Genomic DNA, 14,595 nt, shown 5'->3' with positions numbered 1-14,595 from the left:
ATTGCTTCCTATGCAGCATAAAATTATCGTCTAATCGTTTACAATATTTCATTGAAGTTTAATTCAATCAATTTAAAACACCTTGCCGCAATTTAACTGAAAAATGAAACATTTGAAACCTTATCGTTAGTCGGAAAAGCTGGCAGCACTGCGCCCATTTTCCGTTCGGTGAGAAGCTTTTCCATCTCATTGCATTTCCACCGGGTGTTAATGAGCGGTGAAAATGGGACATGGGGCAACTGCGCATGCGATTTTCATAGAACAAACGCAAATGTGTGAAAGAGCATGAGCGCTTTCGTGTAAAAATTCGCTCACCGTAGTGAGTGGGTGCGAGTAAGGAAAATGCCGTTCGAGACTCTTGTCTACCGTCGGTGGAAAATCGGTACGGTTCCATCGCATAGAGCCGGGTCCGTGCGTTGAAGCGGGACGGAAAACAACAAAGTGAAGCGAACGTACGTTGGAGATTGGGAGTGGATCCTTCGATATTTCCACCTGACACACACGCACCGACTCGGAGAGCATGGGAGAGTTAGAGCGAGAGCGGGCGCGCGTGAGCAAAAACGGCAAGCCTGTCGTTGCGTATGTGTAAGTGCAAAGTGTCATCATCGAGGAAATTAGGAAAATTCTCCATGTCGTTCCGTCGTGTTCGCGTTGGTCACGGTGTCCGCTAGAAAAATCGTGTGTCGCGTATCAAAAAACGGGGTACCAAACGCACCGTGAGACAAGCAGATCGCACAAAACTGCCCGATATTGAACCATCGAACGGAAATGTGGTGCCAGCGGTGGTAGTAACCCCAAAATTCCTGTGGCAGACGTTCGACGTTTCGGCAATAGGGCACGGTCATGCAAGTACGTTCAACAGCACCAATGTGTAACAGCAGCCAAACCTGTCGGACATTGCATGTTCGCAGATCTACCATTCGTTTTCATTCTGTATATAAGTGAAAGTACATTCGTTTAAGTGACTTGTCGGAAAAGTATAGATTTAAGCGAGTTGCTAGGAAAAATTCGTGAAAAGAGTCTTCCTAATGGCATGGATGGGAACGTGGAGTGTGGACGGGGAAAGGGGACGCACAGCTTCTCCGTGTCTGTAAGGCAGATCGATCAGTTTTCTGAACATTCGGTTCCAAGTTATCCTTATCAACTGGAAAAATCCGCCACTAGCTTCCGCTCCCATTAATACACGCCCTCGTCGGCGTCCTCTTAACCCTTCAGTTGAGGGAAAAATCTCTACACGCTCCTTTCGCTGCCCGTTTCAACATTCAGACCATTCCTGTCCCTTTCTTCCACCCAATTGATGTGTAGTTTTTCACACCCAAAAGATTTGGTTTTCCTCAATTTTCATCGTCTCATATGTATATTTTTTCACAAGCGAACGTTCTCTTTCACTCCTTCGCATCCTGAGCGGTGATGAAAATGCTAGTGCTACTAGCATTTTTCCCACCAGTGTGTGCGTGTACACATGAATAAGTGACGGTTTGTGTGTGTGCGCGCGTGTGAAACAGTCGAACGGAAGAAGAACGTGAATTGAATTTCCATTTCAATTCACTAGAGCGAAATGGTGTTAAAATAGTATTGTAAGCTTCCCTTTAAAATGAAAAGAAACAGGTGACTTCGAGTAAAGCGATAAAACGGACGTAGAAAATGTTTTATTTAAAAATTGTGCGAACGTGCAGGTGCCGCACTACACTACTACTACCTTCATTAAAACATATACTACGCAAAGCGGAATGAAGTGTGTGCGTGCCTTCAATGTGTGTGTATGTACATAATTGCGAATAAATTCGTTTATCCCCGACAAGGAAGGAGTGAGACTGCGGTGTAGAAAGAAAACTCCCAACCTGCTAGATTTGATAGTTTGCTTTCTTTTCGTTTTGTCACTCGATATCGTACCACTTTGACAGACGTCAAAAGTTAGTATTTCGAACGTTTGTCGGGTATTTAGGTGCGCCATCGCTAACTTGGTAGTGAGCCATTTCGTCATCCTTCGGGAGAGGGGAGACATCCTTTTGCCTTCGGCATATAGGCTTCGTCGCACACACCCATCACAAGTACACGGTGTGTAGTGACCGCGCCTCTCGTTTGCTTTTTGCACGCATATTTTTGTCATATCCAGTACCAACACACACACACTCTCGTTTTATCCTGTCATACAAACGCACACCACCATACACACACCCCTTAAGAGGGTGGAAATTGGAGGGAGATGGAGTCGTGCACACAAGTGTATGCGCACACCTGTGTCTCACGCGATGTGTTGGTGTGAGCTACCGTTTTCACTGCTGCTGATGACGAAGGTTCACACTCATTCGTGTCATTTTCCACTGCAAGCCTAGCAAGTGGATCAAAAACGATTGTTCTTCCGTGCGGGGAGACGAACTCGTAAATGTGTTTCGCCCATTTAAAGGATACTTTAGCTTGCAGTGTTTGGAATGAACAAATCGTGACACGGATTTGTAGCACAAAAGCTGATTTATGGACTTGTGGAATCCGTTTCGAAACGGTAATCCAATACGGCTACCGAGTCTAGTGAAACAGGAGTGAAACACAGTGACAGAGGCGATGTGAGCTAATCATTGCGTCTGGTGAGAAGCGAGCTAGTGAGAACGGTTAGTGAGGGTGAGTTTGTGGCTGCGGCTATGGTATATTGACTGAGCAAAGCGTTCTGCGTACGCGGGAGTGGAACCAGGAAAACCGATAGTAAAAGCCTCACCAAACACCCACCAAGGGTGTGTGTCCTTTAAGCGTTTGTGTGTGTGTATGTGTGTGTTGCCTCCTCTGGTAAACTAATTGGGACTTTATAGTTGAAATATTGTAAACTATCGAAAAAGGAATTAATACACATTAGCCAAGTAAAGTCGCTGATACTAAACTACCGGGTGTGAGGAGACGGTCGAATGTTAGTGAAGTGGTACTACACAAGGAGGTAGTGAAAATTCGGCACAATGAAATCAATAAGCGACTGCTGTAGAGAAGGATGGAGCAGGAACTGTTGCGATTCCGTACAGTATCCATTCGGTGCATTGTACTCCACCAGTTCCTGGCAGGAAATTTTCATACTAGCATTGCAGCATTTCTTCTTATCGCAATTTTTTATTTTAAATGTATCACCCATCGCTTATTCTTTCCTCTTTCGTTTCTCTTTACTTCATACAGTAAACGGTGGAACGCACAATACTGAACAGCAACCACTAGAACCCCTCCGTTTGGCGTAATTTCATCGTCTTCATCATCATAATCATCATCACGACCGCCGTCATCAACACAATCGAGCGAAGGAAAGAAACCGAAGGCAGAGCATTTTATCAGAACGGTTCCGATATAACTAACGAAAAGGGGGGAAAACCCTATCGATAATACAACACGTTCGCAAGGAAAGTACATTATCTGGATCGTTTAGTACAACATTCCTGCACCAGTTCACGCGCATCAATGGTGAAACAAATTGATTAAGCTACCAAAAGCTCAAGGAACGGCACAAAACAAAACCAGCAGCGGCAGCGACAAAACAAACAAAAAAAAAACAGTGTTCATTAACGATAGTGCTTAGTGGCTTAGTGGCCTGTTATAAGAAAGAGACGCCTTCAGCGGATAGCGTGAATATTCTGCTTATGGTAACGAAGCGCACAGGACTGAAATCGAAAAGAAGGACCCCGAGCAAGGGCAAATGCACAAACGTGGAATAGAGCGACAGCGACGCACAGTGTAGATACGATAGATTATCGATAGAAACTGAATAGTGCTGGGAAAGTGCACAATTAGTAGCAGCCCATTCAAAGCTCAAACGATATAAACGTTACCACTTTTAGTACCCTTGCGCGTCACCGGTAAAAGGGGCCTACGGCACATAGAACACAACCATGAACGAATTGGAAGCGCTTCGACAGGAGGCGGAAACGCTGAAGAATGCTATCCGGGATGCGCGGAAGGCGGCCTGCGATACGTCGCTCGTCCAGGCGACAAACAATCTCGAGCCGATCGGCCGGATACAGATGCGCACGAGACGCACCCTTCGGGGCCATCTGGCGAAAATCTACGCCATGCACTGGGGCAGCGACTCGCGGAACCTGGTGTCGGCGTCGCAGGATGGCAAGCTGATCGTGTGGGACTCGCACACCACCAACAAGGTGCACGCGATCCCGCTCCGTTCGTCCTGGGTGATGACGTGCGCGTATGCGCCCTCGGGTAACTTTGTCGCCTGCGGCGGTCTGGACAACATCTGCTCGATCTACAATCTGAAGACACGCGAGGGCAATGTGCGTGTGTCGCGCGAGCTTCCGGGACACACGGGTTATCTGTCGTGCTGTCGCTTCCTGGACGACAACCAGATCGTGACCAGCTCGGGCGACATGTCCTGCGGGCTGTGGGACATCGAGACGGGCCAGCAGTGTACCTCGTTCCTCGGACACACTGGGGACGTGATGGCACTGTCACTGTCACCGCAGTGCCGGGTGTTTGTGTCCGGTGCGTGTGACGCATCGGCGAAGCTGTGGGACATTCGGGAGGGTCAGTGCAAACAGACGTTCCCAGGGCACGAGAGCGACATCAACGCGGTCACCTTCTTCCCGAACGGACACGCCTTTGCGACGGGTTCGGACGATGCGACCTGCCGGCTGTTCGACATCCGGGCCGACCAGGAGCTGGCGATGTACTCGCACGACAACATCATCTGCGGCATCACGTCCGTGGCGTTCTCGAAGTCGGGCCGCTTGCTGTTGGCGGGCTACGATGACTTCAACTGCAACGTGTGGGACACGCTGAAGGCGGAACGGGCAGGTATACTGGCCGGACACGACAACCGGGTGTCCTGCTTAGGCGTGACAGAGAACGGCATGGCCGTGGCGACCGGCTCCTGGGACTCGTTCCTACGGGTATGGAATTAAGGGATGTTGCACAAGGCGAGGGTAGCAGCTGTAGGCTCGGAAGCGAAAGAAGGAAGGACGAACCAGCACGCGTGCGATGCTGGTCGAGCAGCGCAGCGACACAGGAGCTGCCATTTAGGTTAATAACCATATACATATATATAAATGATACAGATTTTTATTTCTGACACTGAACTCTTAAGGCAAATCTGATATGAAACAAGAAAAAACGCAACAACCTAGCGCTCTAATGCCGATGGCCGATGCTCTTTTTATAATACAAGAGATAACCCGAGATCGTGACCTTTTTGCGCACTGCACAAACCAAAAAAGGATTCGTCAAAGGAAGCCGGGGGATCGTAGGAACGTACGTACACGGGGGGTTTGCAAAAACGGGCGCAAATAAGCACAAACACACTCACAACACACGTACAAGCAGAAAATAGAGGCTTTCCCGAAAGATCCAAGTTTCAAGTGTGCATGTTTCACATGGCGAAACAATATTCAAACCATACGTTTGCAAATCTACTGCATGAACGGTGATGGCTGATGGCGAACGTTAGAACAGGACGAAAATGTCGTAGTTATTTATATCGAACTATTTAACTATTCGCGTAAACACATAAACACACGCACACACAAACACACAGTTTCAATCATGAAAACATTGAAAAATTTCCTTTCAAACAATCAAATCCCCAAAGAGGAAAGAGCAGCTCCGGATGAACAATGTGAATTGCATCTTTTATTTATATGATAAAGAGAAAGGAAACCGGAAGGAAATGATGAAAAGTGAAGCAAATATGTTAATGAAGATTATACAAAAGTTAAGTTGAAAGCAACAGCGCCCATTAAGCAGCAAGCATACTAATTGTCTAAAGGATTGATCCGCCAAACGATGCTTGGCAGAAGTGTTAAGTTGCATTTGTAGTACTGCTTCCTTTCGTTTTCTTCTCGTATAGCCAAATGTGAGAGATATTTCATTTAGTATGCATTTCCATTAATGTTGCAAAGCATTCAAATTCATTCTTTTAACATTAACATACAAAAGTAAACGCTGCTCGCAGAGTACGTACGCAAATACTAATGCATAAAGCAACATTTTTACACTATATACACACACACCGACACAAACACATAATTACATAATTAGGTAAAGAATACATGCATGCAACCGTGTGGCCGATGGAAGCAAAACACTAATAGCATACAATCTAGAAACTCTAAACCCTAAGCAGCAGCATTAGACGAGAAATGGCCAGTCACATATGGCACGCGGCAAGCAACAGAACGGAACAAAAGAAATAATGCGCAACAGAAAGAAAAGAAAACAGAAGAAGAAGAAAAAACAAACAAAAAATACACTAATATTTGTCCCTGTAATATAATGATCGTAAGCTAGTGAACGGTAGTTGAAAACGAGGCGTTTTAGTGAACGTTTACGTTTAAGGTAACTGCAAATAAAACAAAAAAAAAGAAAACAACAATTGAACAAAAAAACAGAATGGGAACCATCCCCCTTGATTTGAATGTGACCATCTCTTCTGATCACGTTTGGTGAAAAATGCGTGCATGTTTGGTAAATGTAAAGCTATTTGCACCGAGATTCGCAAAAAAACAGTTAGCGAAGAGAAAGGAAAACTAAACAATATTAACAGCTGTCTCTTGTAGCAGGTGGCGGATTGGAAAAATGTAGACATCACGAATAGTTAAACTCATGCTTTATCTTGTTTTCTTTCCCTGTTTCTACCGATACTCGAATGTGAGCAGTTGCAAACTGTGTTGTTGTGCACCTTTTACATCTGTTTTGTTTCTACCCTCTAGGGTACTACCATTCCATTCAGCTTGTGTGCACAAAAATCTCATTTCACACCTTTTTGTCCATTAGCTCCAATAACTTGAATGTGTGCATAAAAGAGGGAACAGAGGAGAAACACAAACCATTGCAAGCACTGAACCTTAATAAAAACAGAAACAATTTGAGAAACGAGTAGTAAACACGTTGAGTAAGAAATCAAATGAGAAAAGTAAGTGTATCAAAAGGGAAGAAGATAATAGAATGTTTTATTATTTCGTCTCTCTAGCGATTCTGTAATGTTGAAGTAAATGTTTTGTGGAATATGTAATGAGATATAAATGATAGGGGAGAGACACTGGTGTAACACAGCAGAGCAAATATGGACTACACTTTTTGCTTACTTTCGCATAACTAGAGCAGAAACCAAACCTACAGCAATCAGTGATAATACGGTATTTGACCAACACATAACAAGTAAAACATTGCACAGATAAAACCGAAAATCATTTTCACCATAAATCATACTTTCTTTACAACCAAAACAAAGCTCAATCCAGCAATAGGCAACAACACACAATAGGAAAGTAAAGGAAGGTGGGGTGAGAAACAAAATCCAAACATTTAACTGAAAAAGATGATAATACAGTAGAACAAAACACATTCAATTTCTCGCGTCGTGTATGAAACAAGTGAACGATTAAAATTTATTTGAAGGAACGTTGTTTCAACAAAACATCTCAAACGAATGCCACCATTAGGACAGTTTATTGCGCAAAAGTTATCAGTTGGAACAATACGCCTTCCACCAAAAAAAGCGAGAGTGTCGTCGCAAATAGACACTTAGCGGCAAATCGATCGTTGCGAATGCAGCGCAAGGGGAAATTAAATTAGCGTATCACTCAAAAGGAAGAACATTGAACGATTGTCACACAAATGAAAGGGGATCAGCCACGGGCCATTTTGTACCGTTTTGGAGCTAATTTTTTAAAATAATTCTTCAGTGTGCTGCACCGATTTTGGTTGTTAGTGTTTACCCAAGGAATAAACTTCTGAGACATTTTATTTGGCGCACAAATCATTGCAAAGGAGAAAGGAAAAAAAACCATACATTTTGTAAGAAAACAGAAATAATTCTATCAGCTTTGTGCGAATTGCGATTGCCACTGGAGCGATGGTGAGAAAGAAGGGATGGTTGAAACTGAAGAGGCTGGACCTCATGTGGAATGGCAACATGAAATGCGTTTTTGGGCAAATGGGGACAGTTTCGTTGCGTTCGAGAGTGGATCGTTTGCCGTGTTACAGTACAGCTCTTGGATGGTTCGCGGTTCAGGCACGTGAACTTAAGTTTTTGGCTCTTTCGTCAAACCCTTCTCTCTATGCGGAGGGAGTTTAAACGAGAGTAAAATGTCTCTTGAACGTGAAGTAAGACGTGAAATAGATTATCTGATTTGGTTTTGCTTAACTTTCAAACACAGCTCCTAAGGTCCTAACAGCCCGAAAATTTCGTGCGGATGATCGAATCATGCGTAAATGAACGCTACAGCAGAAAACGAGAGAAAACAAAAACCATTAACCCGTAGAAACTCTTATCATTCGTGTGTTACCATGTGCAAAAAGTGCTTCATTACAAGACAAAAGCTCTAGAAACGATAAGTCTAGGCAGAATGAAACGAAAATGAAGCATAGTAATTGTACGGTATTCAATCAAATAAAACAAAAACTCACTTTCAACAACAAACATGAACGCGCCGGGTGAAGAATAAAGTAAATATGAAACAAAACAAAAACAGCTAAAAACGTGAAGAAAAAAATACGGTGGAAAGTGTAGCGTAACTAGCATTTAGACGTAACTATATAGCATCAAATGGGAAGGAAAAAGGTAACAGTGGTTAATAAAACAAAAAGGAGAGAAACTACATCAACATACCAAATATTCATCGCAAGAAAACAAAAGAGCATTAACACTTGCTGAAAAAAAAACTACAAGAAGAATAACGTGAGTAGGAAGAGACGAAAGACGACGAAAAAAAAACAAAATCAACACGCATTAAGCGGATGCGGCTGTGAACTAGCCGTCAAACAGTTATAAACAAAACATTAACAACAAAGCTAAAAATTACATAATAACATTGGTAAAAGCAACCGTGCAAAAACACACGATCCTCGTTGCAAAACACACGGCAAGTACTCAGCGATGGTAGCGAAAACAAAGATGACCAGATGATGGTGAATAATAAAAAAACAAAGTGTCCGTTACTGTGCATACATTTGCCAAACGAACAAAAACCTTAAAACAACAGGCAACAGGAAGACATATGAACTATCGATCATGAGCAAAACTTTAACGCTTTTAACAACATTCAAGGGCGGCGTACCTTTATAAAAAGGACAAATGAAAGGGGCGCAAAAAGAGAATGAAATAAGAAACAAAAATTAGTAAGACATTGGAAGAAAAATAAGGATGGAAATAAAAACACTTGCACACACAGAAATAGACCCAGTATGTATCAGAGTGAATGAAGGTAGCGTGAAATGGAGGATAGTAAAGCAGTGAGCTAATAAATGATTAAGCTAAGTAAACTTTGGACAGATTGATGTGTGTTAAAGGAAACACTCAACAACAACAACAAAAAAACCAATCGATTCGCAAACACACAAAAACTAGTACACGTACGTCGTTGAACAGAAAAATGGAGAAATAAAGTAAAATAAAATTGAACAAAAAAAAACGAATCGCGTTTTTTATTGTTTTACCTTCGTTTGATGCAGATCATTCATGGTCCATTCTTAGCAGCCCAACTACGGATTAAGTCGAACATGGAGCGCAAGCCGTACCGCATCCATTTAATGGTGTATTCGAGCGACAGCAAGGTGTAGTATCGGCAGTAGTAGTATTCGCGCGATTCCAGAAACAATCCCAACCACAGATAGGCCGTCCTGCCGATGTGCATCGTTAGCTGGCAGGTTTTCAGGACGATGCCACGTGCTAGTTCGTATTCACGTGAGTTTATTACCATCATATAAGCCGCCATTGTATTCGCTGGAAGGTGTTGGAAAAATTGCAACACATTTGTTGGGGTGAAGCTGCTTCTCCAATTTTTCCATTGTATCGCCGTTATCGCGTTTACAATGCTTGTCTGTGGGATGTCCGCTTTTTCCGGAACTGTTTCAACACTTTTCGAAGATTTCACCGACGGAAGGGATTTGATGGAGAGTTCCGATCCACTCTGGTGCAGGGTACGAAAGTACGTTGCAGACTTTTCCATATATGCGAAGCGTCGGGCATTCCACGTTCGTACGGAGTATGGTGTTGATGGCGAACCAAAACCTGTCTTGGCCATTAAGTGCATAGTGAGCGCACGTGGTGCTGTACGTTGCGGCTGTTGAAACATTTCCGAAGTTAGAACGGTAAATTCGATTGAGCACGTCACTTAAAATGTTTTTCCCGAATACCGAACCGAGCGGTGTGTACACTTTGGACTGAAATTTGGCTACTTTCACACAGAATCAAAAATATGACAGTCAATGATGGCTACGATCGTGTAACGCTCGCTTGATTCGCATTCCGTTACCATAACAATCATCTTACGTTTTTGCTAGGAATTTTTTGAACGAATGGAGACGCCTGGTACTTTGCTCCGTGTTGTGCAAGGTTAAAGGTAGGGAATAATTCTGCTTCGTTTTTTTCGAAAGATTTTATTGATCAATTGTTTTGTTTGGTCTTAAACACTATGGATAAATCAAGTTAAATTCTGATCTATTCACTGCGTTATGATTCAGCGCAAGTCAAACGTTCGGGAGAGTTTCGAATAGAATTGAATGCTCTAGCAGATAATTAATATACGTCATCTTCTCCTCGCTACTCTTGGCGCTTAATAATGATCACCGTGCTAGTGCTCCCGATCGGCCATTGGCATCGGTCGGCCATTCCTTTCTACTAGACAGCTTGCTTGGCATACTTATGCTTACACCGGTAAAGCCTACGCTCAAATATACTTTTTTTTTGTATCTTGCCTTTTATACTTACAGACTCCAACAATATGAAAGATTTCTTCATTGATGTGTTTCTTTCTTTCGCGAACCTTTGTTTTTTACTTGTTTTGCTAACCCCACCGTTTGGTTTCTTCTTTAAAACACTACATCATAAAAAAAACATGGTTCAACCTTCTAATTAATTCTTGCACTACGGGTTCCCTTCATAACGGAAAGAAATCTGATTCTGTACTTACAAACACGCATGTATGCGTGTTCACGGGAACGAGGGAAAAAAGCCCATTAAACGTAGCCATGTATGAGTTGGGGTCCCACATTAGTGATATATTGCATTTAACTTCTACCGGATTAACTTTCCTTTCCGTTGCTTCTATGAGAGAAATGGACCTATATTTTTGCTGACCTGCAGTATCGAGCGGAGGATACATTGGGAGAAGATGGGGATCAGGAATGTTGACCCATCGAATTTAACAGAACCTGTAACTATTCTTTTCACTATTTATGCCCGGTCAGGGGTGTGATTTATGCGCCTTTCTATCACATTGATGCCTAGATCCCTTCCCACCTATCGGAACACACCTGTCAGTACTAATCGCTTTTGCTTCTATGTTCCGCACAACGCGTACACAATTAAGTTGGGCGCAAACTCTCTTACAGCCTTCGAAATCCCAATAAATGGGTTGTGAGTGGTTGCAGCCACATCTGTTTACAAGTGTCATATAGTATGTGTTTGTATGTTTTACGTCTCTCGTGTATGATGCTATGTTTTTTGTGTGTAAATCTGTTTCTCGTTATATCAACGTGTTCATTCTATGTCCGGGAATAATAAGCTTTTAGCACGACACCGGACCGAGCGTGAAAACATCGAAGCAAAACCAAAGACCTAGAATTGAACGTCCAGTTTTGCTTGGTGAGAAAACGCTCCGTTGCCGTTGCTAGCGAGCAGCAACAACAGTGACAGCCAATTCGGCGGAACTGTAAACATGAAGAGAGCTTCCGGAAACCATGATCCGCGAGTTATTCCGTCGAGCTTCATCGCACCCCGTGTATAACGATTCAGTTCAGTCCGATCTATTTTAAATTTACAAATCTGCGTACTATTGCTGCTGCTGCTGCGAATGGTCATGATGATCGTCGTCTACCGAACCGGCGGCACCACTGCCAGCACTACTGCCGGCCGTACCGCGCACGGTGGCAGCATAGCTGGACCCACCGGACGGTACTACCGTCGGTACACCAATTGGCACTGATTCTAAGGAACAGACAGGGGAAAATGTATCATTAAATAAGCTTACCGCAAGGGTACATTTTTCCACTTACCCGTCCTGGGCGGATTCGGTGGTGGTTCGATGTTTCTGAGATCGTGCTTTTTGACGAGCTGACATTCGCCTCCTTCCGACGGTATTTGATACACATACAGATATCCATCCTGGGAGGCTACCAACATTCTGTAAGCAGATTTTTGGATTAGAAGTTTCGCTAGTGAGTGAGCTTCAGCACCAGTACCTGAGCGCTTTCTGAATCGTTGTAATGACACAGGAATGTCTTAGTCCAGCCACCGGCAGCAGGGCAGATGCGAACGCCCGTCCTTGCGAAAATACGTCCGTCACCTGTGTTGGCAGCGGCAAGTAATTTGCGAACGCTTTGCTAAATTTGCCATACCAAGCCTCCCCGGCACCCTGGTCGTCATTAGTTTCCGGCGAAACGCGCTCCAGCTTAAACACGTGTACCGTTTCCGTGTTCGAGCTGCAGCAAAGATACTTCGAACAGGTACTAAACGCCAGAGACGCTATCGAGACGCATCGTTTGACGCCCCGGCGAAACTCGAACAGCTTTGAACCGTCGCTTACCGAAAACACCCGTATAACTGTGCCCTTTTCGCTGGCCGTTGCAATTTCCGTACCGATTTGGCTGAACGCTATTGCCGCGAGCGGTGAATCGTGGGCCGGGATCATGATTTTTGCATGCAGATTAACCGCATCGAAGATCTGTACCTCACCGACGGTGGCGCTGCCCGGGTAGGCTAGGTAGCAGTGATCCGAATCCGAAGCCAGCGCGCACAGTCCTGTTTTGTTTGGTGGCGTATCGCGTATAGTGTGCACAACCTTCATATCCCGTATGTTGTGTATGTAGAGACTCTCCTCTAGACACACGACCAGCCGGGACCGGTTCAGCTTCACCGCCAGAATCGTGTTCGAGTACGAGTAGTTGCATATTTCCGTTCCTTTTTTAAAGTGGCATACCTGCAACCGGGCGTAAAAGGAAAAGAAGAATTTTAAGCAACAAACGAAACGTAATGCGGACGCTGTGGAACGCACCTTAAGCTTTCTCGGAGCGTTTAGTGATACGACGGCAACGAGAGAGCTGCTAAAAAGTCGCTCAACTAGACAAATGTCCTCACCCAAGCTCGTGTATATCTGGTCCAGGTTTGAGTCGACCGAATTCAACGAAAACAAACTGTATCCATTCTTCGAACCAACCGCTAAGGATCTGTGCATGAGTATGGAAAGATAAACTGCGTTAGAACGTCGCCGGGCTACATTTGGACTCACAACGTTAGTAACAGTAGTACAACTTACGAGCAATCCTGGTTGAAATTAACAAAAAATCCTCCAGCATCTATATCAGTCCTAGCCAGTAGGCTCATGGCTTGCTTCAAGAGAAACAGACTCGCCTCGGGTGGGAAATGGTTCTTTGTTTATTCTCTGGCTGTGCCTCCTTTGCTCAGCTCGCGTGGATAATCTTTGTGAATATCGCTGTGTGTCGAATGACGTCTGGTGGAGAAGACAAGTGTCAACTTTGATTTTGAAGAATGATGATGAAGGAAAAAAACATTGTTAAAAGCAATTATTCATCAGACGAAAACATTCTGGGGCGTGTGGTAAACCACACATAAGCTCCATATTGCCTACATACCTATGTAGCCGATGCCTATACGTTGGATTTCTTTCTGATTCACGAAAGCCTTCTAAGCACTCCTTTGTTATATTTGTGTTTGCAGCGGAACCACAGTTCCAAGGCCACGCGGACGATGGGAAGTGTATGAGGCGCAGCACGGATGGCGTTGTATGTTATTATTATTATCGTTGTAATCGGCTCGCCTAACTGTGTTGACGGAGGACGTTTTTCTTTTTTCGGAACAGCTGATGCAAGCAGCAGGGCGATTTCTACGATAAGCAATTTCCTTCAGTGGGGTTTTAAACACAAACCGCTGGTTAAACGCTACGCACGTCCGCAGAGAAGTCGCGTGCTGCACAGTTTTTGCTACGATGTAAACGATTTGTGGTTGGATTTGGGCCCCCGCGTACTAATGCCTGCTGCTAACCTTGAAAATCCGCACCAAACTACGCGCTGCTTTTGTTCTATGCTATATCTGATACGACACCCTCGAGCCGGACACGGAATTGCCTTGGCTAGGCTAAGAGAAGGTTTACAGTAGTTCTTTTAACTACGCGATTTTTGCGATACCTTTTACGATAAGGTTTTGGACAAATAGAAAAACACACGGTTGCGCGGACGAGAAGTTTATCAAACACAAAGCACACACCACACTCTCCACTACTGGCACAGTATCGCGCAAACCAATAGCAATCGCAACGACACACACACACACAAGAGCGCTTATGGTCTTGTTTTGGAGATTTGTTTTTGCGCTGTTCCTTGTGTTTGCCTTTCTCTCTCCAGCTCAATGCGCACAACTGTTGAATTTGAACGTGACGAAGGTAGCTTACAAATATTCCACCTCTGCTAGGCACTACGTGAAGATTACGTTGCGAGTTTCCGTTGGTTCGCTAAAATGGACAATCTTTGCAGTGAATGAATGCAGATTTTTCCAAGCGAACTTCCTTTTGTGATGATCGAGTTGTATTTTGCACCTTTGCGTTCTGTTCTGCTGTGTGGTTCAGTGTGTATGTGCGCGAGATGATGGCAGAAAATCGTTTT

The 14,595-nt window shown here is 44.1% G+C and overlaps 2 protein-coding genes across 6 annotated transcripts; one reads left to right on the top strand and one right to left on the bottom strand.

Moving 5' to 3' along the window:
• Positions 1–603: 603 nt before the first annotated feature.
• On the top strand, positions 604–8,763 carry LOC125770695 (guanine nucleotide-binding protein subunit beta-1). Of its 4 annotated transcripts, none has more exons than XM_049440623.1 (2): positions 604–849; positions 3,157–8,763. In XM_049440623.1, exon 2 carries the CDS (start codon positions 3,861–3,863, stop codon positions 4,881–4,883), a length of 1,023 nt encoding a protein of 340 aa, XP_049296580.1. In that variant the 5' UTR covers positions 604–849; positions 3,157–3,860; the 3' UTR covers positions 4,884–8,763. The 4 variants fall into 4 exon arrangements, with proteins under 4 accessions (XP_049296580.1, XP_049296583.1, XP_049296581.1 ...); XM_049440626.1 differs by lacking the exon at positions 604–849 and adding an exon at positions 2,305–2,609; XM_049440624.1 differs by lacking the exon at positions 604–849 and adding an exon at positions 2,305–2,619.
• Positions 8,764–9,380: 617 nt separating this feature from the next.
• LOC125770681 (WD repeat domain phosphoinositide-interacting protein 2) lies at positions 9,381–14,563 on the bottom strand. 2 transcript variants are annotated; one of them, XM_049440597.1, is made up of 7 exons: positions 13,884–14,563; positions 13,570–13,820; positions 13,233–13,450; positions 12,972–13,143; positions 12,160–12,896; positions 11,974–12,101; positions 9,381–11,905 (listed from the first exon to the last, which is right to left on the bottom strand). In XM_049440597.1, the coding sequence occupies exons 3-7, from the start codon at positions 13,298–13,300 to the stop codon at positions 11,751–11,753; spliced, it is 1,260 nt and encodes a 419-aa protein (XP_049296554.1). In that variant the 5' UTR covers positions 13,301–13,450; positions 13,570–13,820; positions 13,884–14,563; the 3' UTR covers positions 9,381–11,750. The 2 variants fall into 2 exon arrangements, with proteins under 2 accessions (XP_049296554.1, XP_049296556.1); XM_049440599.1 differs by having other exon boundaries at positions 13,233–13,427; positions 13,570–14,563.
• Positions 14,564–14,595: the final 32 nt, after the last annotated feature.

The sequence above is a fragment of the Anopheles funestus genome, chromosome 3RL (assembly GCF_943734845.2).
Source record: "Anopheles funestus chromosome 3RL, idAnoFuneDA-416_04, whole genome shotgun sequence".
NCBI classification, from domain to species: domain Eukaryota; kingdom Metazoa; phylum Arthropoda; class Insecta; order Diptera; family Culicidae; genus Anopheles; species Anopheles funestus.
This window is presented reverse-complemented; position numbering and strand designations above follow the sequence as displayed.